Below are 23,651 nucleotides of genomic sequence, written 5' to 3' on the forward strand. Positions count from 1 at the left end.
GAATACACATTCTTTTCAAATGCACATGGATCATTCTCCAGGACCGATCACATATTAGGCCACAAAACAAGTCTCAATAAATTTAAGAAGATTGAAATAATAGCATGCATCTTTTCTGACCACAAAGGTATGAAACTAGAAATCAACTACAGGAAGAAAACCAGAAAAGCCACAAAAATGTGGAGATTAAAGAAAACGCTACTGAACAATGATTGGGTCAATGAGGAAATCAAAGGAGAAATAAAAAAATTCCTGGAGACAAATGAAAATGAAAATACGACATGCCAAAATCTATGGGATACAGCCAAAGCAGTTCTAAGAGGGAAGTTTATAGCAATTCAGGCCTACTTCAACAAAGAAGAAAAATCCCAAATAAACAATCAGAGCATCTAAAGTACTGGAAAAAGAAGAACAAACAAATCCCAAAATCAGCAGAAGGAAGTATAAAAATCAGAGCAGAAATAAACGAAATAGTGACTAAAAAAAAAATAGAAAAAATTAATGAAACCAAGAGCTGGTTCTTTGAAAAGATAAACAAAATTGACAAACCCTTAGCTAGACTCACAAAGAAAAAAAGAGAGGAGGCTCAAATAAATAAAATCAGAAATGAAAGAGGAGAAATTACAATGGACACCTCAGAAATACAAAAGATAATAAGGGAATACTATGAAAAGCTATATGCCAACAAATTGGATAATCTAGAAGAAATGGATAAATTCTTAGAAACATACAACCTTCCAAAACGGGACCAAGAAGAAGTAGAGACTTTGAATAGACTGATCACCAGGAAGGAGATTGAAACAGCAATCAAAAGCCTTCCAAAAAATAAAAGTCCAGGACCAGATGGCTTCCCTGGTAAATTCTACCAAACATTCAAAGAAGACTTAATACCTATCCTTCTCAAACTCTTCCAAAAAATTGAAGAGGAGGGGAGGCTTCCTAACTCATTCTACAAAGCCAACATTATCCTGATACCAAAACCAGACAAGGACAACACCAAAAAAGACAATTACAGGCCAATCTCACTGCTGAACATCGATGCAAAAATCCTCAACAAAATACTAGCAAATGGAATACAACAATACATTAAAAAGATCATAAATCATGATCAAGTGGGTTTCATTCCAGGGATGCAGGGATGGTTCAACATCAGCAAATCTATCAACCTGATACACCACATTAACAAAATGAAGAATAAAAATCGCATGATCATCTCAACAGATGCAGAGAAGCATTTGACAAGATACAGCATCCATTTAGGATAAAAACTCTAAATAAAATGGGTATAGAAGGAAAACACCTCAACATAATAAAGGCCACATATGACAAACCCACAGCAAATATCATTCTCAACAGAGAAAATCTGAAAGCTATCCCTCTAAGAACAGGAACCAGACAAGGATGCCCACTGTCACCACTCTTATTTAACATAGTATTGGAAGTCCTAGCCAGAGCAATCAGGCAAGAAGAAGAAATAAAAGCGATCCATATTCGAAAAGAAGAAGTGAAACTGTCGCTCTTTGCAGACATGATTTTATACAGAGAAAACCCTAAAGAATCCACCAAAAAACTTGTAGAAATAATAAATGAATACAGTCAAGTCACAGGATACAAAATCAACATACAAAAATTGGTTGCGTTTCTATACACTAACAACTAAGTCACAGAAAGAGAAATTTAGAATACAATCCCATTTATAATTGCAACAAAAAGAATAAAATACCTAGGAATAAACTTAACCAAAGAGGTGAAAGATCTGTACACCGAAAACCATAAAACATTGTTGAAAGAAATCGAAGAAGACACAAAGAAATGGAAAGATATTCCGTGATCTTGGATTGGAAGAATTAACACAGTTAAAATGTCCGTGGTTCCTAAAGCAATCTCCAGATTCAACGCAATCCCTATCAAAGTTCCAACAACATTTTTCACAGAAATAGAACCAAGAATCCTAAAATTTATATGGAACAACAAAAGACCCCGAAAAGCCAAAGGATTCCTGAGAAAAAAGAACAAAGCTGGAGGGATCACACTCCCTCATTTGATAATATACTACAAAGCCATAGTAACCAAAACAGCATGGTACTGGCACAAAAACAAACACAAAGATCAATGGAACAGAATCGAGAGCCCAGAAATAAACCCACACATTTATGGACAGCTAATATTCAACAAGGGAGCCAAGCGCATACAATGGAGAAAGGAGAGTCTCTTCAATAAATGGTGTTGGGAAAAACTGGACAGCCACATGCAAAAGAATGAAAGTAGACCATTACCTTACGCCATGCACAAAAATCAACTGAAAATGGATTAAAGACTTGAATGTAAGACCCAAAACCAGGAAACGTCTGGAAGAAAACATAGGCAGCACACTCTTTGACATCAGTCTTAGCAGCATATTTTCAAGTACCATGTCTGACCGGGCAAGGGAAACAAAAGGAAAAATGAACAAATGGGACTACATCAAACTAAAAAGCTTCTGCACAGCAAAGGAAACCATCAACAAACGGAAAAAAGACAACCTAACAATTGGGAGAAGATATTTGCAGACCATATATCAGATAAGGGGTTAATATCTAAAATATACAAAGAATTCATATACCTCAAGAACAAAAAAAACCAACAATCCAATTAAAAAATGGGCAAAAGATCTGAACAGAGATTTCTCCAAAGAAGATATAGGGATGGCCAACAGGCATATGAAAAGATGTTCAACGTCATTAGCTATCAGGGAAGTGCTAATCAAAACTACAATGAGATATCACCTCACTCCAGTCAGAATGGCTATAATTAACAAGACAGAAAACATGTGTTGGAGAGGATGTGGAGAGAAGGGAACCCTCGTACACTGCTGCTGGGAGTGCAAACTGGTGCAGCCACTATGGAAAGCAGTATGGAGTATCCTCAGAAAATTAAGGATAGATCTACCATATGATCCAGCTATTCCACTGCTGGATAATTTATCCAAAGAACTTGAAAACACAAAGGCATAAAGATACATGCACCCCTATGTTCATTGCAGCATTATTCACAATAGCCAAGACACCGAAGCAACCAAGGTGCCCATCAAGGGATGAATGGATAAAGAAGATGTGGTATATACACACAATGGAATACTACTCAGCCATAAGAAGTGATGAAATCTGGCCATTTGTGACAATGTGGATGGACCTTGAGGGTATTATGTGAAGTGAAATAAGTCAGAGGGAGAAAGTCAAATACTGTATGATCTCACTCATAAGGAGAAGATAAAAACAATGACAAACAAACACATAGCGACGGAGATTGGATTGATGGTTACCACAGGGGAAGGGGTAAATGGGGAAGGCAAAAGGGGTGATTAGGCTCACATGTGAGGGGATGGACTATAATTAGTTTTGGGTGGTGAACATGATGTAATCTACACAGAATTCAAAATATATTACGATGTACATCTGAAAGCTATATAATGTTATAATCCAATGTTACTGCAATAAAATAAAATAAAAAAGAAAAAGAATACAAAATTACAAATGCCAATTTAGGAACAAATGTTAATATTTATTTATTTATTTATTTTTGCTCAGGAAGAGTCACCCTGAACTAAGATCCATGCCAATCTTCCTGTGTTAGTATGTGGGCTGCCAGCACAGCATGGCCACTAACAGAGTGGTGTAGGTCTGCACCTGGGAACCGAACATCAGCTGCTGAAGAGGAGCGTGCCAAACTTAACCACTAGGCCACTGGGACTAGCCCCAGTTAATATTTATTTAGAAGGGGTCTGTGCAAGTGTAAGGGGCTCTGAAGTTTAAGCTTCAAAGTAAATCCACGTCTGTCTGCACTATAATAGCACAACAAAACCCTAAAGCTTCCCTTTGCTTTGCTACTGCAAATGACTGTTGCATCTCTCTGTCTCACCACTCTGAAAGCTTTCAAGGATGTAATCTACATATACTGTCTTCACTTCCATCCCATGTCCAACATTCTATTGCAATGGCTCTTTTCTAAAACAACGTTGACTTCCTAATGCCTTGACCCTATGGCTTTTTCTTGGTCCTGATCTTTCTTATCCTTTCCACAGATAATTTGACATATAGGTCATCCTCTGGCCCCTCTGATGATTCCTTTCCCACTAAACCACCAATGGTGGGGCTTCCTCAGGGTTCCTTCAATGGCCCAAGTTGTCTTCTAACCCCTACGACTCAATGATCATATGCCCATGGCTTCCACCATCACCCCATGTGGCTGACCCACAATTATATGTCCCTCGCTCCGACTTCCCTTGTAAACTCCAGACCTATAACATAACTTCTCTACCTGAAGTCCCATCAGAACCTCAAATTCATCTTTCTCTGGCTGTGTCAATAGTATCACTCCTTCCCAGACACCTGTTCTAGAAACTTCAAAGTATTACTTTAAATAAAACAACACTTCTCTCTCCCTGTATTCCTGCATCGACTCTAAGATCTAGCAGTTCTACCTCAGAAATATTCCTAGAATCAGTGTAGTCCTTTTCATTCCCACTGCCACTTCTCCTACTTCAGTGTTTCTCACTATTGACCTGGACCAATCCAATATTGTTTGGAGCTGGAGAACCTCAGAGCTGGATGTGACTTGTCCCATTGAATTAATGGCAGGCCAGATCTAGAATCTGGGTTTCCCACCTCTTCTTGGTAGCTACATCACAGTTTCAAACCCATCGCAATCTATTTTGTACACTAACGCTGGGTTTTTAAAAGTGATGCCTTTCACTGAATGAAACTGCAATCTCTGGCTTGGTATTTCAGGGCTCCAAAATCAGGTCTTACATAACATCTCAACTTTATCTTCTTCTTGGCTCCTTGCTGTACTGTATAATCAACTGGGCTCTTGGATGTTCCCTGAACATGGCCATACTTTTATGCAGATAGTTTCTGGAGTTAATTTCTTCCTCCCTTGATATGTAGTAGTTCCAAAGTTTGAACCTCTTATCATATGTGATCTGATGTTGTTTTTATTTATGTGTCTGTAGTAGACATTGTATTAGATTCCCCAATATCCCTTCTGTCCCAGATGGTTGGAAGTCCAGTGAGTGATGCCATCCATTTACCTGTGATTGGTTTAGGAGTGTACATGTGGCACATTTATGGCCAATGACAGAGAGGAAGCCAGTTGGGTGGATTCTTGGAAAAGTCCCCACGTCTTGGAAGGAGACAAAGAACAAAGAGTCCTTTCTGACTCTGGGTATTGTCATGTCTGGATGTGACCTGCAAGCACAGCTATATCTCCCTTGCTGTAGCTCCCTTGCTTGTACCTCGGCCTGACAAAGGAGATGGAAAGAATCTGGGCTCTTGATATTATTGAAGCTCTAATCAACCAGTTCTGGAGCCTGCCCTGCTTCTTGACTTCCCATTACGTGGAGCAATACATTTCCTTATTGTCCAAGCCACTTTAAGTCATGATTTTCTGTAATTTGCAGCCTAAATTACCAGGAAACAGTGTTTTGTTTCCAACGCGAGGCTTCAAGCTTCTTGAATTCAGGGACTATATCTATTTATCTTCCTAGCTCTCTTAGAACTTGACACACAGCACATGCTCAAAAAACTATTTCAAAGTTAATATTTATATATATATTTGAGATATAACTAGTGAAAGCATTTGCAATTTATAAAGCTCTTTATTTTTCTCATAGCAATTTAGAGATAACCAAATAAAGCTTAGACAGATTAAATAACTTGGTCAGGGCATTTTATTTCCCAAAGTCATACCAAATTCTGAACAGGTTGTTCCCCTTTGTCTCAAATCCTTGTCTGTGACTGCCATGGCTGTTAGGGTCCCAAGAGTACTGGGGACTGATGGAAAAAGAAAGCAGCAAGCCACTCCCGCACTTAACCCAGCAATAATGCCAGTACAGCATCCTAGTTATTTCTGGCTCAGAGCTCAGGACTGACACCCCTTCTCCTCCCAGTCCCAGTTGAATCCCCACAAATACAACACTTTATATGCAGAGGTATTTTCCTGGGAGGATGGATCATAACTTTTATTATATTCCCAAAGGGGTCCATGACCCCCATGAAAGGCTAAGAAGCATTATAACATGTTACAATATCTCAGAAGTAAATGAAAATAAAATATTTATAAATGCTTCTCATTCAGTGGACTTATCTCCCTGTGTTGTTCTGTATTTTCGCATCTATGGGACCAGTACAGCAGGGACCACTTGTAGGTCATGAAGCAGAAGACATTTAGGCACCAGAGAGGGCTAGGTACTTCTAGTCAGGACCAGTGTAAAAGGAAAATGCAGAGCCCCTTCCAGAAAAATTATTAAGAATTTCAAAGTGACTACAGCAGAGTATTAAACCAAGCACAAGGCCCTTCTAAGCTAGGAACCCTGTGCAACAACAGGTTGCACACCCATGAAATTGGTCCTACCTCTAGTACATATTACTAAACACACTATTAATTGCCTGCCCAATTATGTTGTATTCCTTTGGTCTGCCATGCAGTCCTTTATCCATTCTTGGAGCGCCTAGAATGTGCCAGGGATTGTGTTAAGTGCTGTGGTTTCCAGATAGGAGCATTCATTCAATAACATTGTGTGCCTACTGTATAAAAGACCTTGTTCTAGGCCCTGGGGATATGAATAAGACATTCGTATTGGGCAGAGACAATGAACAAATAGGAAAAATATCAGACGTGATATGTGCTGAGCAAAACATTAACATAGGATGATGTGATACAGGGTGACTGGGTAACTATTTCAGATGGGGTGGTCAGAGAGGCCCTCTCTGAGATGACATTAGAGCTAACACTTGACTGAAAATAAGCCAGCCCTGTCTCCATGGGAGGTGGAGACGGTTATCTTAAGCTTGGGAAACAGGGCAAAACCTCAAGGCAGTTGAGAGAGAGAGAGAGAGAAAATGAATGTCTGAGTGAACAGAGGTAGTGGATAAGGGGAAGAATAAAATTATGGGAGGTGGGAGGGAGCGGCTGGCAGGGGCCGAATCATCATCTTCCGTAAAACGATGGTTCGAAAGCAGGGAGGGAGCAGAGTCCGGAGAGGTCTTGGCGGAAACTCAGGCTAGAGAAGTGGTGGCTCGGACTAGGTTGAGAGTAACGGAGATGAAGCTAGGTGGGCCAATTTCGGTCCAAAGTGCTGCCGGCAGCCCACAAGCCGGGGTCTCCCACCAGGGCCCCGCCTGAGTCAGGTGAGCGGGTGGCTCCCTCAGAGCCTGGGAAGGGGCCGCTCCCCGGGGCCGGCACTCACCCGCCGCCGCGCCGACGTGGCCGGAGCTATATGCTGCGCACGTGTCTGGCCCCAGGCGGGGAGTAGGGGCGCGCGGAGGCCTCTGGCTCTTCCCGGTGACCAGGGCCCGGGGCACCGGCTGGCTCTGAGCCTTGGGTCCGCGGGAGCGAGGAGGCGAGCAGATGAGCTGGGCGGAAGGGGCTGGGTCCCGGCGAGGAGGGGGCGGCCAGGCGGGGGCGCGCGCCAGCTACGTGCACGCGCCAGAACAGGGGCGCGCAGGGCGCGCCGGGGCGGGGAGGGGATGGGGGAGGGGATGGGGATGGGGGTGGGGTGGGGGCAGCCCTTTCCCAGGCGGTAGCGGGGGCGGTGTCGTTGTTGCCCTTTTAAGCCGCGGGGCCGACACCTCCTGCCGGTGGAGTCAGTTACAAAGGGAGCAGCCGCGCAGGCCGTCGCACAGCCGCCCGCCAAGGCCTCGGCACCCCTCGCCATTTTCCAGCCGCGATCCGACCCAGGCCGCAGCGGCAGGGAGAGGCGGAGCCCCGGGAGCGCGGCCCGGGCCGTCCCCGCGGGGCGGTCGCGGCCGTGACGGCGGCTCTGGGCCCGGCTCCCCTTCCACACCCCTCCCGCCGGAGATGAGGGGAAGATGTCTGTGTCAGGGCTCAAGGCCGAGCTGAAGTTCCTGGCGTCCATTTTCGACAAGAACCACGAGCGATTCCGCATCGTCAGCTGGAAGCTGGACGAGCTGCACTGCCAGTTCCTGGTGCCGCCGCCCGCGCCGCCAGGCAGCCCGCACTCGCCGCCGCCGCCGCTCACCCTACACTGCAACATCACGGTGAGGCGCCCGGGCGCAGCCCCGCTAGGGCCGGCGAGGGCAGAAACGGGGGCCCCGAGTCCCCGGACAAAGGGGAGCCTTCCCCGGAGAGGCCTCTCGGCCCCCCTTTCCCCGGCGAGGGGCCCGGGCCAGGCTCTGCGGCGACTGCGTGAGAGCGGGGTGGGAGGAGGCGGCCGGCGCGTTCTCCGGCTGTTCCCGCGGGGCTCGGCTTTGGGGCTGCTGGCCCCTCTCGGCCCCTGTCGCCGCTCCCCGAGGTGGGAGACGACGGCGGCCGGAGCCCTCGCCGGCTCGCCATGACAGCCCACAGCTGGCTTGCCCCAGGGTCGTGGCCGGGCGGCTCGGCTCTTGCTGCTGTTTGAGCCCCGGTGGCGACGGGGAAAGGCCGTCAAGTTTTAACGCCTCGTTCTTCTGTCAGGTTTCCCTGGTCCCGCTTATTCACCCAATTATCTTTTAAGTTTGTGTTTAAGGAAAAACGAACACTGGAAACTGACGCATGTGAGGAAAAAAAGTTTAGAATGCAGCCTCTGGTACTGTTCGAATTACCCCCTTCCTGCCGGCCTGGCCGTGCGCTAACGCGCTTCCCAAAGGCGCATTGTACCTCGGCTGCGGCAGGTGGCGTGGCGGGTGTCTGTCTAGGCAGCCCCTCCCGGCTGTGAGCCTTTAATGTCCGGAGCAGGGGATGGAGATACGTGCCCAAGTCTCCTGCCGAGAAAGACCATTTTATGTCACAAATCCGAAAAGACACTAAAGCTCACTCTTTGGTTTAAACTGAAAGGTCGTTAGAAACCCAAGGCTTGGTAAAATAACAAGTGTTAAATAAGTTTTTTCATAGAACTGTATAATGAGGCTGTTCATTGTGAAATTGATTTAGGGTATTGGTCCAAACTGCAGAATATACTCCTTATTGTATCAGGAGTCAAGATTGTAGTTTCATGTTTCTCTGTAAATACGGCTAAAACCAAGTCTGGCGTCAACTCCCTTGGGTTAAGTCAGTGGGGATTCAGGTGACTACAGTGTGCCTGGTACTCGGGAGTTTGCAAAGCCCTTGAAGTTCGGATAATTAACATTAAAATAGTTTTCAGAATATCTGGGGTAGTAGGTGTGTATTTCCGGGAAAAAACCCAAAAAACAAAACCTGAAAACCTGGTACAGTCAAGTGCTGTACTGAGGACAGAATTCACTTATTGAACATGTAAGTGTTCTATTCTAGGCGCTGGTTTTGCAGAACTGAGCAGAGTAGTCTTTGCTTTCAGAACTCAGTCTTCTTGGGAGAAGAGTTTTATACAACAAGGTGTGACCAAGTTCTATGGTATCATTATGAAAGCTGAAGACAGCAGTTAATTTTGACCGGGGCTGGGGGAGGGGTCGCTTCAAGGAAGGCTTTGAGGAGACGCTGACAGTGGAGTTGGGCTTTCACAGGTGCCTAGGCTTTTAGAAGGGAGTGAAAGGGCATTTCAGGCAAAGGAAGCTCTATCCAAAAGAGACACCAAAGCTTGAGAAAATGTGGTTTGCTTAGGAGTGGAGAAGTTATGATGAGACTTGAGAAGTCCAGGATATAGGCTGGTGAAGGAGATTTTCTACGAATAGGGAACAGAAAGTAGTAGTGAGCATGAGGTAGGTGATAATAAGGAGACCGGCTGGCCTGAGTGGTGATTATTCTGTTAGAAGATGGGGAAAAGGTAGAGCTAGTTAAAATGACAGGAGACTGAACTTGTAGTAAGCTGTGGAGAACTACTAAGTTAGTCAGGTAAGTTGGGAAAATGTGTTTGCTGTCCAGGACTAGGAGTCGTCGATGCTCTACTCTGGGTGGCATTAGAAAATGTGTGTGAGGTTCTGCTTATCCCAGTGGGGGTGGAGTGGTGGTGGTGTTGTGCTAGCATTTAGTGCCAAGGGTACAGGGATGCCAAACGTCTTATAACGTTCGGGCGGTCTGCCACAACAAAGAATTATCCCACCTCAAATGCCAACAGTGCCCCATCAAGAACCTTACTGGAGGCTGGTAGGAGTCTGCTGCACACAAAGATATTGAGTGATGACCTAGATTAGGAAATGAAACAAGAATGAATTAGAGACACCCAGCGAAGGGAGGTTTTGGTGGGGATTAGTATAATGGTAAAACTAGTAGAAACTATTCAAATTGAGATGCTAGTGAATTATGATAGACATTATCAGAAGATGAGTATCATGGTCGATGCTCAGTGGATAGAAATGTGTGTCAACTTTTTATTATGGAAAAACATCAAACATATACAAAAGTAGAATAGTGTGAAGAACTTCCATGTACCCAGCCTCAGCAATGAAACTTTTGGCCCATCTTATTTCATCTGTACTCCACTTTGGATTATTTTGATGCAGATTCCAGACATATGACTTCATCTGTAAAGTATTTCAGTGGGTATCTTTTAGATAAAGTCTTTTTAAGCATGGATGAGTGTTTTGATAAATCTACCTGGATTACTTATGTTGATGGTATTTTCTTAGAGAGGAAAGAGCAAGGAAAAAATGGGATTGGATTTCAAATGCCAGGACCTGTCTGCTGTGTTTGTGATTTGTAAATTATGTAGTAAATTGTAGAAAGAAATGTTTGACCTCTTCTTTAACTTTTCCCCTTATTCCTCAATTTTTTTGAGCTCTTCTACATGCCAGGCCCTGTCTTCTTCGTGTTTACCAAGAAGCAGCCTTATGCAGTTTCTGTAGGGATTGAGTAAATGGTACCTTACTAGTTGTTTACTTACATGCATACATGCCAATTTCTGAATAATCCTCTAAAGATACTGAGTCCCCGTTTTCTTTCAGGCTTCTGCATCAGCAGGTTTTCCCACATGGAATGTGCCCCTTTACCCTGTCCCCAATCTGTTTTTCCATGTTTGACCATCCCTCAAGGCTCTTCTGGTCATATTCAGTTCATGCTGATATCTATTTCCTCTTTCTCCCCTTCTGTAGTCCTTACTATTTACTGCTTTGGTTGTGTTTTCTTATCTTCTATTATAATAGTTTTGGATGTTTATTTTTTTTGTCTTTTTTTTTTTTTTTGAGGAAGATTAGCCCTGAACTAACTACTGCCAATCCTCCTCTTTTTGCCGAGGAAGACTGGCCCTGATCTAACATCCATGCCCATCTTCTTCTACTTTGTATGTGGGACGCCTACCACAGCATGGCTTTTGCCAAGCAGTGCCAAGTCCAGATCCAGGATCTGAACCAGCGAACCCTGGGTCGCTGAAAAGCGGAATGTGCCAACTTAACCACTGTGCCACCGGGCTGGCCCCTAAGTCTTTTTTTTTATGGTGGCAGGGGGATACTATCTATAATTATGCTTTCCATCTTCCTTTCAGTAAATGCGCAGCAATTATTTGTTCTGTTGACTATCTGACCACCATTCTAGCTATATTCTGTTTGAACAAAAGTCTTACCTATCCTATAAGTTAACTGCTAGGGGTTTGTCAAAAGTGCAGAGATAACATCAAGAAAGTGTCATGGTGGGGCCTGCTGGTGGTACAGTGCTTAAGTGCACATGTTCCGCTTCGGTGGCCCGGTGTTCGCAGGTTTGGATCCCGGGTGCGGACATGGCACTGCTTGGCAAGCCATGCTGTGGTAGGCATCCCACATATAAAGTAGAGGAAGATGGGCACAGATGTTAGCTCAGGGCCAGTCTTCCTCGGCAAAAAGAGGAAGATTGGCAGCAGTTATCTCAGGGCTAATCTTCCTCAAAAAAAAAAAAGAAAGAAAAAAGAAAGTGTCATGGATAGCGCATAAATATGTAAAAGGTCACTGAGGGTTTGATAGAAAATCTGTAATTTGACTTCAACTGCATAAGGAAAACAGTTTTTTTTTTTTTTTTAAAGATTGGCACCTGGGCTAACAACTTGTTGCCAATCTTCCTTTTTTTTTTTTAAAGATTGGCACCTGGGCTAACAACTGTTGCCAATCTTTTTTTTTTTTTCCTTCTGCTTTATTTCCCCAAACCGCCCCTGTAAACAGTTGTATATCTTAGTTGCAGGTCCTTCTAATTGTGGGATATGGGACGCCGCCTCAGCGTGGCCTGATGAGCAGTGCCATGTCCGCGCCCAGGATCCGAACCCTGGGCTGCCACAGTGGAGCGTGCGAACTTAACCACTCGGCCACAGAGCCGGCCACTGTTTTTGTTTTTAAAGATTTTATTTTTCCTTTTTCTCCCCAAATCCCCCTGGTACATAGCTGTATACTTTAGTTGTGAGTCCTTCTAGTTGTGCCATGTGGGACACCACCACAGCATGGCCTGATGAGCAGTGCCATGTCCGTGCCCAGGGTTCGAACTGGCGAAACCCTGGGCTGCCGCAGCGGAGCATGTGAACTTAACCACTCAGCCGTGGGGCCGGGGCCTCAGAAGACAGTTTTAAAGAAATAAAAAAACCAACATTTTACTCTCTAGGCCAAGGGAATTGAGCTAAACTTTTTTCTCTTTTATAAATTCCTTCTAATCTTAAACATGAAGGGAAAAGAGTGCTATTTTGAACTTGGAGTCTTTTTTATTAGTTCTTTTCTGTGAACTCATGATATGAAAGATTGTCATGCAAACTTAAGTATTGTTTTTCCATTTTCGGTAAAGAGATCTAATTGCCAGTCAGTGGTAACAACCAGTTGTTACCATCACACCTAAAAGCAAAGCAGCTTGTTTTAATAACCTGTGCAGCCTTATTGGGAGCTAGTAAATGGCTTTTTTTAAGTCCTTTTGAAATATTTAACATAACTTGGCAACTCCATTACTCCTTTTCTGGACTTCTTGGTACCTGGGAACTCTTGGTAGGGAATCATTATCTTAGAGTGAAAATTCCCCCCCAGGAAGTAAATTAACTGGAAAACGAATAACAACTTCATATTTTATTATTTGTGTAGCATAAATCATTACTCTTTCTGCATGAGTGGCTATTTGCCAGGGGTTACTTATAGTAGAACCTTTTTTGTTTAGCTAATTAAATTTCTGTTCATCATTACCAAAAAGTCCCCAACCCCCCCAATAGCAAGATACTAAATTAAAAAATGTTAGAGCTCTTGAGTTTAGGAGAGAGAAAAAGATTTAGTCTTTACTTAGTTGAGACCTTAAGCACTTCTTTTGTTGTGTTTTTCTAAAAAATAGATACTACTTTTTGTGCTGCATGAGAGCATATATAGGAAAACTCTTTAGCAATGATAACGTTCTCTGCCAATATAAAAGTGATGTCATTGTGGCAGAATAACACTTTACAGGGCGTTCCTTGGAGATATTGCAGATTCAGTTCCAGACCACCACAATAAAGCGAATATTGCAATAAAGAGAGTCACACAAAGTTTTTGGTTTCCCAGTGCATACAAAAGTTATGTTTTCACTACACTGTAATCTGTTAAGTGTGCAGTAGCGTTGTGTCTAAAAACAATGTACATACCTTAATTAAAAAATACTTTTTTGCTAAAAAATGCTAATATCATTCTATCCTTCAGTGAGTCATAGTCTTTTTGCTGGTGGAGGGTCTTGTAAAAAATGCAGTATCTGTGAAGCGCGGTAAAGCAAAGAGCAATAAAATGAGGTCTGCCTGTATTTTGAGAATGCTTTATAATAGCTTTTCATGGGAAATAAATCAGAGTTGATAATTTCTTAATTTTTCATATTTTTAGTCTTTACGCTGATAAAAAATAGCCCAGCCAAGGTTATACAAAGGAATGAAAAAACTTGACTAAAGAGCCCAAGATCTTTTCTTTGGTTTATCCTCCTGGGACAGATTACCTTTCCAAATTGAACTCCTAGAGAATCATTTGGAAATATCAGAACTGTCATGCTATGTACCTAAGTGGTACTTTCAGGCCAGAGGAATCATTGTTTTCATTCATCTGACTCATTTATAATATAGAGTCAAATTTCTAGCTGTTATCTATCCTCCCTCATCCCCATTTTTATGGCCTTCCTTGAAAGGAACAGATATATGAAGAGAAGACTTTGGTTTCCATTTTATGAATGGTGTATCCCTTAGTAGCTTGATTTTTTTGGTTAAACTTCCTTAGACCTGGAAAAGGGTAGTATTAGATAAATGTCAGCTAGTTCAAGGGTGGAGAATTGAATTGAAACAGCCGCTGCCAAATGTAAAGCATTACTAGAGAGCCAGAGTGATGAAGCCAGGGGTCTCTTTTTCCAAGGCTGTAGTAGTGTTCTGTCCTCTCTTCTAGAGATCGTTTTGAAGCAGACTCAGAACCAGGGAAACCATCCAGTGGTTTCTGCAGATTAGGTGGTTTGAATCCTCTTCAGCACTTTTGTTTTCTCTGCCTCAGTTTACTAGAATAATGTTTTGATTAGCTGTACTTTGCTACTCAGAATACTTAAGCATTTTTCCGATCACAGGGGTATGCATGCATTTTTCTTTTACAAAGTGTCACTGTTTTTGGTCTGCTTGGTGGACTCTGGTCACGTTAGATACTTAGTTGTTTACTTGTAAAATGACTAGCAAGGAGCAGTCTCTTTTTGGTAGCTTTTTTTATGTAAGAGTATTTAGAATTTTATTAAGGTACTGTATGGTAATTCTGTCAGTTTATTTCATTCTCCACCCCATATTTATTGAACAGCAAAGTGTGAAAGTAATGTGTCTCGTAACTGGTCTCCAGAAGAATTAGAAATGTTATACCTCTGAACCTTCAACAAGAAGTATTCCCATCAATTTTCAGATTGATGAAATTCTTGGAGATGGTCATGGTCTATCATTTGGAAAGATAACAGAAACTGAGTTATTCTGGCAGGTAGTTTTGCTGGCTGGTGCCTGATATAGAGGCATGCGTTGGTCTCTTAGTGGATTTATGTAGAAAACAGATATAGAAAGTTATGTCCTGAACAAAGCAGAAACTCTTTTTCTTAAGCAATGACAAGCAAAGAGGTTGGTTTGATTAAGCTTGAGTCGTGTTGTCTCAGTTTAGGACAGTGCAGCACAACATTTTATGGTGGTAATGGTAGTGGTGGTGAACTTGTTTGAAATTTGTCCACTCATGGTAACCTTTATGGTGGTGGTCACAGACAACTTCATCCTTCAAGCCTTAAAATCGCTATAAAACTATGAGTTGAATGGAGGAGAAACAAAGGTCCTGAATAGTTGGATACTTAGGTCATTGTTCTATATTTATTTAAGTGTAAAATTTTCATATCTGGTGAAAGAGAGCTGCGTTAGAAGCACTTCAAAGACTCATTGTAAGGAAAATTGCTTGAACTTAAATTGGGATTTTTGAGCAGCATCTAATGTTTAAAAATCGATACATCATGGGTCATTTTAAAGAGGAATAGTAAGGAAACTGTATTTTCAAGATACAAAGCTTAGTTGTTCACCTTGTCAAAATTATAAAGCTTGAAGTATATAAGAGATTGAAAGTGTTAATGGTTAGGTTTAAATATTGGTCATATTTTAGATCCCTTTCAAAACAAGCTGTCTTAAATATTACACTGAAGAAATCTTAAACATGATGTAGAGTTTGTGCTGAAGGTTCAGTTTCTAGAGGTAGTAAACAAGACATTCTTATAGTAAGAAGTCTAGAAACTAGGTAAGCAAATAACTTATTCCTCCACAATGTTTTTAATTATCATGTGTGATTCTGTTGTGTGACTATAGCATTGAGTCAGTTGTGTCTCCTGGTATTGGACATATAGGTGGTTTCTATTTTTTTTTCTATTTTAAATAGTGCTTTGAACATTAATAGCTAGAGCTAAATCCTTGTGCATATAGATAATGTTATTTGAAACTTTCCTAGACGTGATGGCTTTCCATTCTCATTGATGAATTGGTTTCTGGAGGTGTTGTAACAAATTATATTGTATAGGAACTTTTTTTTCTTCCAGGTAGCAGCTTTTATATTTATCAGATTGTTAAAAATGTTAGCAGGTGTGCAGTGAAATGGACATTCTCACAGTCAAGGCTGAAAGTATACATATCTGTGACCCTCTAGCAAACAATTTGGTTCACATAACTCTCTCTTGGCAAGATAAACGCCAGCTATCCCAGGCTGGCTAACATCGTCCTTGTGACTCCAGATCTCCCAGAAAGAGAGCTCTAGTCCCAGAGAAGACCCAGATTTGCTTGGCTTAGCCCATGTGAGTAATCACATAGCCTCTCCCAGCTAATCCCTGGGAATGGGATGGATGGGCTGATAGAGACCTGTGACCAGGTTTTGGGTCAACGGAGGCAAGGAGGAAGATGGGAAGGACGTAGGAAAACTAGCCCCAGTGGAACCACATAGGTTAATATAGAATGCTGAAGAGATGTTTCTTCCAAGGAAGAAATTCTGAAAGTGGGGAGGAAAAGAGAGTGAAAAAGGCAGTAGTTCTCCAAGTTTTTAGAGTCAAGACTCCTTTACACTATTCAAAATGTATTGAGGGCCCAAGGAGCTTTTGTTTATGTAAATTATTTATTGATATTTGTCATTAGAAATTAAATATTTAACATACTAATTCATTAAACTCGTTACATGTTAATGTTTTAATGAAATATGACCATATTTCCTAAACCAAAAAGTTTCAGTGAGAGTAAAACTAGTGGCACAATTTTACATTTTTCATAAATCTCTGATGTCTGGTCTGTCATTTGCTTCTACGTTCAGTCTGTTGTGATATGTTGTATTGGTTGAAATAATATGAAGAAAACCCAGCCTCGTACAGATATTTGGTTGGAAAAAGGAGGAATATTTGAATAACTATTTTAGGTAATTGTGGATATTCTTTATGGACACTCTCCCAAAACTTGGTCTTTCTTGAAATTTGAATGAATCTTTTACCCTTGCACAATATTATAACATCTTGCGCTGGTCATGGAAAATGTTGGTTCACTGAAAGTTTCTAAATATTGGTACATTTCCTTATGTAACATGAAAACATTATATTCATTAACATCACCATCAACCTCATCAGAATACTCTTGAGAAGCTGTCAAGCTCACAGTTCGTGGATACAGGTTTTCAAAAATTCTAATTTTGTTTGAAAGCTTGAGTTTTATTATTGGCGATAAATACTGTCCTTTATTTTCCTTGAAATGACAGGCTCTCATCATTCATTTTCGAGAAAACATCTGTCAAAAACTCAAGTTGGAATAACAACCGTTGTTTGTCAGTCATTCTTTCAAGTAAAAATGGTGTTCCGTTAAGGTATTGGTTCAGTTCACAACTAGTCACACAAGTGCTTTTCTCAGGTGTTCTGTAGGAGTGCTCGTGTGCTTCTCATTTTATCACTTGCAATATTAAAAAGACATATGTAAGGATAGAGATTTAGTAAAATAACTTCTACTGCTTCATCACAGGCATTCTGAAGTGAATGGTGGCAGTTTTATCCACCGTTGTATTTGTACCATTAGTGCAAATGTCACTACAGTGAAAACAATTAATATCTTAATATTCCTGTAGAAATAGTTTGGACCTAGGGGATCTGAGGGCCTCTATTTGAAAACTGTTGTCATAGTTGCTTAGACCTACTATATATCCTATCTTCTCATGTGCTGTGTTAGAAAAACACGTCATAGATAGTAACTCGTTTCAGTAATTTTTTTTTTTTTCAATTCTCATAATCTGGTTTTGAGGGGTTTTAGTCCAGAGCAACAAATTCAGATGTTTTATTTTGCTTATGCAGAAGCTTACTAGACAAACTCTAATCTACATGGTGAAGTTCTAAATTTAGGTTTTTTTTTTTAAAGACTAAAGAAAATACAAAACTAAAACAATAAACATAATCTAGATGGTATGTTCCCAAACTAGGCTGAAGAATTTGAAGAAGCAAATGCAGTACTCAATAAGTACCTTTCTTTAAGAACAGGATTAATTTTGGAGACAGTTACCTTTTAGCTTGTAAAGAGGTTTGGGACACAGTAAGAAAAGATGAGCATACAAAAGTAAACCAGTACTGAATAGATATAATGATGTCCTACTTCAATACAATATTTTTTTTCCTTAAAGAATGTTTGGTAAAATGCTTTAAAAATATTCAGTTTCTGAGGCCTCAGCTGTATTATAATTGAGATTATAGTTCTCAAAGCAATACTTCTTTAAAAATGTGTTTCTGCAAAATTCTTTTTTCATAGTTCTACAGCTAATATCTAATAATGTCTTTTCCCTGATTTATAATAGAAAATTACAAGTGAACAGAGTAAATGTCTATTAGTAGGTGAAAGCATGTATGCTTAGTTTGTTAACTTTTTAAAATCAACACATGTGCTTTTAAAAATGTATATGTAGTAATAGCATTTCTTGGCAGTTCTCAGTTTGTGTGATGGAATAAAATATTGGAGTTTTATGGTGTTTGAATTAGTTATCTATTGCTGTGTAACAAACTTAGCATCATACGGCAACAAACATTATCTCACAGTTTCTGTGCGTCAGGATCTGCACGGCTTACGTGGGTCCCCTGGCTCAGGGTCTCTCACAAGGCAGTAAAGGTGTGGGCTGATGCTGCAGGCGTCTCCAGGCTGGCCTGGGAGAGAATCTGCCTCCAAGTTCATTCACATAGTTGTTAGTAGGATTCATCTCCTCACAGGCTGTTGGTCTGAGGGCCTCAGTTTCTAGCTGGCTATTGGTCAGAGGCCTCTCTCAATCCCTTGCCATGTGGATGTGGGCCTCTCTATAGGGAGCTGGTTTCCATCAGAAGGATCAAATGAAAGGGCAGGAGAGGGTGAACAAGAAATTAATTCTCATCTTTTTGTAACCTAATCTTAGTGGCGACATCCTGTTACTTTTGCCTGTATTCTGTTAGAAGTGAGTCATTAGGTAGGTCAGGGAGTTATACAAGGGTGTGAATACCAGGAGGTTAGGATTATTGGGGCCAGTTTGGAGGCAGCCTACTACAGTGTTCAAGAACATCATTGACTATACAAGAATTCCTGTCTCAAAGCCCAACTCCTGTGGCAAGGGAAAGCTGAATGTAGCCCTATGGTAGCTATGTGGCTGTTTATTTTGCCTTCTAACACCTGCCATATTTAAGAAGTAATCTTAACCTCATTTAAGAAATCTGTTCCTTTAGAAACTCTGTCCCTCCCTATAATCTAAGAAGGGATGAAAAAAAGGCAACATTAAATGGGATTGATTTTAGGGTCAATTGTCTAATGGAGAAAAGTCTCTAAACGTAACTTCTATAAAGACAGTGCTCAGAAAGCAAAAGTATAGTGAGTAGAAGATTTTTAAAAATCATTTTTAGCATTTGTAAGGATTTAAAAACATGTGCCTAGATCTGTACTCCTTTGCTTTATTTTAAAAATTCAGACTTAGAGTTCATCTAGGTAAAGTTTAGAAATGTAGCTTTATTATATTAAAAGGCAAAAGTAGTATGGTTTAAATCTATAGACTGTACTTCAAGGTTGGAGTTTTTTTTTTTTTTTTTATTTGTTTTGGCTTTTTGAGGGATTTATTGTGATTCTGGATTTTAAAGCCCTTAAAAAATGTTAAAGCGGGAGAATCCAGGCCATGATAGACCCATTTTTTGTAAAGAAAGGAAACTCATCTTCCTTGGTGCTTGAATACCATTTTTTTCTGCTTTTGATAAAACATAACTTTTGTAGTGTATTCTGTGTTGTTTGTTTTAAATCATACTGCTTACTGGGTAAAGTCCTTTTTTTGTTTGTTGTTAAACTTATAAATTATGTAACATGGAGCAGGCAAGATCAAACAGTAAAACTTTGTTGATTTTATTTTTAATCTATAAAAATAAATTTGTTTCTACACGCATAGATTTTTTTTCTTTTTCTTTTGGTGAGGAAGATTGGCCCTGAGCTAAAATCTGTTGCCAGTCTTCCTCTTTTTTTCCCCTCTCCAACGCTCCCCAGTGTATAGTTGTATATCCTAGTTGTAGGTTCTTCTAGTTCTTCTATGTGGGACATTGCCACAGCATGGCTTGATGAGTGGTACCAGGTCCACGCCCAGGTTCCAAACCATCAAATCCCAGGCCACCAAAGCAGAGCACACAAACTTAACCACTCGGCTGTGGAGCTGGCCCCTGCACACACAACATTTTAGTGTGTCACTTTTCTTCCCCCTGATATGTTTTGCTTAAATCCATGATCATCTTGCCATTTAGTGGTATGATTTAATTCATATCCAGGTTAGTCTGTATGTAAATATGTTTAACATAGATGTCTCTGTAACAGGAATCCTATCCATCTTCTTCACCAATATGGTTTGTGGACTCTGATGACCCAAATCTGACGTCAGTTCTGGAACGTCTAGAAGATACTAAGAACAACAATTCGGTGAGAAAATAAGCCATGCTATTTTCTTTTTCATCTCATGAACATTATATATAGAACTTAAGTGTTAAGAGGGAATATGATATAAAAGCCTGATTAATGATTATTTGATAATCTTAGGGGAGCTAAAGACCAGGTTATTTTTTTTTTTTTATTCCTTCAAATTCTGTTTACTGCTTGGTTTCTCTTTTTTATTCCTCGTAGGTATAGTCTTAATTTAGATCAGGAATTAGGTGGGCTCTTTTCCGTGAATTCTAACCGTTAAACCAAGCAAGCATTTTTGGTAGGGACCACTAGCCAAAATGGGAATCAGAAAAAGGGGAAAAGACTAAGGTAATGTGAAGGGAAGGGAAATAATGATAGATTGACAACATGCTAGTGTTTAGGGAATTGCTTTTTCTATCGATAGTCTGTATAACTCTGCAGTAAAAGCCAAAGGTATGCAAATGAAAACTTTTTTTAATATATAAAGAAATGTAACTTTTCATATTACAAAAGTTTTAAAAACCTGTTTTCTTTGATTATAAAACTAATAAATGACCATTGTGAGAGAACTAGTAAAATTTAAAAAAAGCAAAAAAAAAAAAAAAAAGGAAAATAGAAATATTCTATAATTTCTTTACCTGATAACCATTGTTGACATGATGGCTATTTTCTATTAGTATTTTTTTTCCCTTGCTAGTAAAATACATATACTCTTATGTTTAAATAGTTGAGGTCATATTCTTCATAGTTTTATATCCTTTTTTAAAGTTAACATTATTGTGTTTTTCCATGATGTCGTAAAGTCCTTATAGAAAAATATCCATCATTATTTACAGGTGATGTGATTCGTTTACCTAGTAAAAAAAAATCTGAAGGAATCCACTGAAAAAATAATTTTTTAAGATGACTGGTTAAAATCTCCATTATATAAAAATCCATGGTTTTCCCAAATATTCACTATAATCAAATAGAAAATATAGTAGAAAAGTATTTTGTTGACAAATTACAACTAAATTTTAAAAAATTAAGTACTTAGGAATAAACTCAGATGTACAGGTTTTGTATCAAGAAAACTACAAAAATTTGCTGAGTGGAATAAACGACTTGACTCCTGTGTTCCTAGATGGGCAGATTTCATATTATAAATATGTCAGTTAAATGTTATAAATACAGCTTCATGTTAGTTTATAAATTGAATGCAATTCCAGTAAAAATCCCAAGAGACTTATTTTTAGAACTTGACAAAACGCCTCTAAAGTTTGTTTTGAAGAGTAAATAATGAAAAATAATGAAATTAGAAAAAAGGTAGAGAGACTTGCCCAACCAGATATTAGATAAAATAAAATACTGAGTACTGGCACTGGGCTGGACAGATAAAAGTAATAGAAGTTTAGAAACAGAATCATGCAGTTGAGAAATTAGAATAAGTTAAATTGAGTTAAAATACTCAATAAGGAAAGAATAGATTATTCTATTAATAGTATTGGGAGAACTGACCGTTTGGGGAAATTAGAGTCTTATCTCAGATTTTTGGCAAAATAAGTTATAGGTAGTTTAAACACTTCTATTCTTGAGATTAAGAACAGAAGAATAGCAGTTTAAAGAGTATTTTAAGAGTAAAGGCTAGTCTGGAGAGCCATGAAGGTTAGAGCTAAAAATTAAAAGCTAGGCGGACACATGTTTACATCTCTGGCATTGGGGCAGTTGGGTGACAGGACAGGGAAGGAGTGGTAGACATAGCCCCTTACTGCTGCCTCCTTTTAGAAGACTGCCTCTAAAGATCTGAAGGTATAAGTTTTGTAACAGTAGAAATGAGTGGGGTTTTGTTTTTCAGTGTCTAAAACATCAACAAATGCTCATCAAGTAAAATGGCAGAATATAGAACTGGGCCTAATTTTATAAAAAAGTAAATATATTTACATAAAAGAATATCAAAATTTACCCTTCACTCTTCTTATAGTCTCTGCCAGTTACCCCATAACTGAGTTTCTTGACAGAATAAGCTATATTTCCTTACCTTTAATTTACTTAATTCATTATAATTTTGATTCTGCCTTCATTCTTGCACTAAAATTTTTTCTCTCTAGTTGCCAAATTCAGTGACTCCTTCTTTAGTTCTAAAGTTGACCTCTCTGCAGCATTTTGATACTGTTAAATGTTCCCTTGTTGACACTTGCCTCCATTCAACAAACGTTTATTACTTCATGTCCACCAGTAAAGAGCTAGTTAAATAAAAATTACCATGTATAGTTTTATGATAGAATATTAGGTTATAGTTAGAAAGAATGCAGCCACTCTTTCCATAAGAGCACATATAGCTTTCCAAGATATGCTAAGTGAAAAGCAAGGCATAGAATATTATCTGTAATATGGCCCCTTTTGTATACAGTGTTGTAAAAAATCTGTATCTATGCTTGTTTATACATACTTTTTTTCCCCTGGATGGATACAGGAAACTGTTAGTAGTAAAACACAGGAAAGTAATTTTTAAAGAATTGACTGGCTTCTATGCTAGGCTCTGTGATATGTAGTGGGTATAAAAGGCAAGTTGTATCCCTCTCTTCTGGGAACTGATAATCTTTTGAGGACTTCCATCAGGTCACTGTCTCCTCTTTTTATCTCTTATTACCCTGCCTTGGTCTCTGAGCTCTTCTTCCTTACTTGGCCTCTTTCTTCTCATTCTGTGTTTTCTCTGAGTAGTCTCTTCTACTCCTATTACTTAAATCATGGCTTATATTCCAGGATCCTAAATCTGTATCTCTAGCTGAAATTTATCTCCTGAGTTTCGAACCCATACATCTGTTTACATATCACAGTAAATCCGTGGAATCCCACTTGGATGTGCCATGGCTATTCAAAATGATTACATCTAAATTTGAACTCATCTGCCTCCCAGCACTCCCACCACCCCCATCATGTTTCCCCTCAGTAATTCTCTTTGTGCTTGGGGCAAAATGAAATAGTGAAACTTGGCAACCATGCCTGAACTGGGGAACTATCTTAGAGTTCTTTTTTATACCAATGTTTCCTGTCTCCCCAAAACTATCTAGTAAGTTTCTAAGACCTGTCCATTTACCTTCTAAATATTCCTGAATCCTTCCACATGATCTCAGTTTCTTCTCCCATCCCTCGAACATCTTTTTTTGGGACGCATAAAGTTGAAATTCCTGGAAGATATACCACCGTTTTTCTTGTTGCTTGGTCTGACTCTACCACACTGCTGTGTCTCCCACAGGACTCCTGGAGCTCTTTCTGTGCTAGGTGTTGGAGTGTCCGAGTCTGTGTCCAGGTCACCCTGCCTCATGCTTATTATGTACTTAGCACAAAACAGAGCTTATTGGTCCAAAGATCCAAAATGGGACTTCACTGCCTTTTAAGCTTGAGGAGATTTTTCGATCCTAATTTACTGCTGAACTTTTCTCATTTCTGC

General features: G+C 40.0%; 1 protein-coding gene across 3 annotated transcripts in view; it reads left to right on the forward strand.

The window, feature by feature from the left end:
* The first annotated feature begins 7,472 nt into the window (after positions 1 to 7,472).
* The window catches only part of UBE2Q2 (ubiquitin conjugating enzyme E2 Q2), a 62,036-nt gene continuing 45,857 nt past the window's right edge, over positions 7,473 to 23,651 (forward strand). The window contains exons 1-2 of one of the 3 annotated variants that reach the window (XM_070574116.1): positions 7,473 to 8,036; positions 20,138 to 20,239. In XM_070574116.1, the coding sequence (XP_070430217.1) occupies positions 7,848 to 8,036; positions 20,138 to 20,239 (291 nt within the window). In that variant the 5' untranslated portion in view covers positions 7,473 to 7,847. The remainder of the gene's footprint in view (positions 8,037 to 20,137; positions 20,240 to 23,651) is intronic. The other 2 variants (XR_011526607.1, XM_070574127.1) reach the window with 2 other exon arrangements.

Source organism: Equus przewalskii, chromosome 1 (assembly GCF_037783145.1).
Source record: "Equus przewalskii isolate Varuska chromosome 1, EquPr2, whole genome shotgun sequence".
Taxonomy (NCBI): Eukaryota; Metazoa; Chordata; class Mammalia; order Perissodactyla; family Equidae; genus Equus; species Equus przewalskii.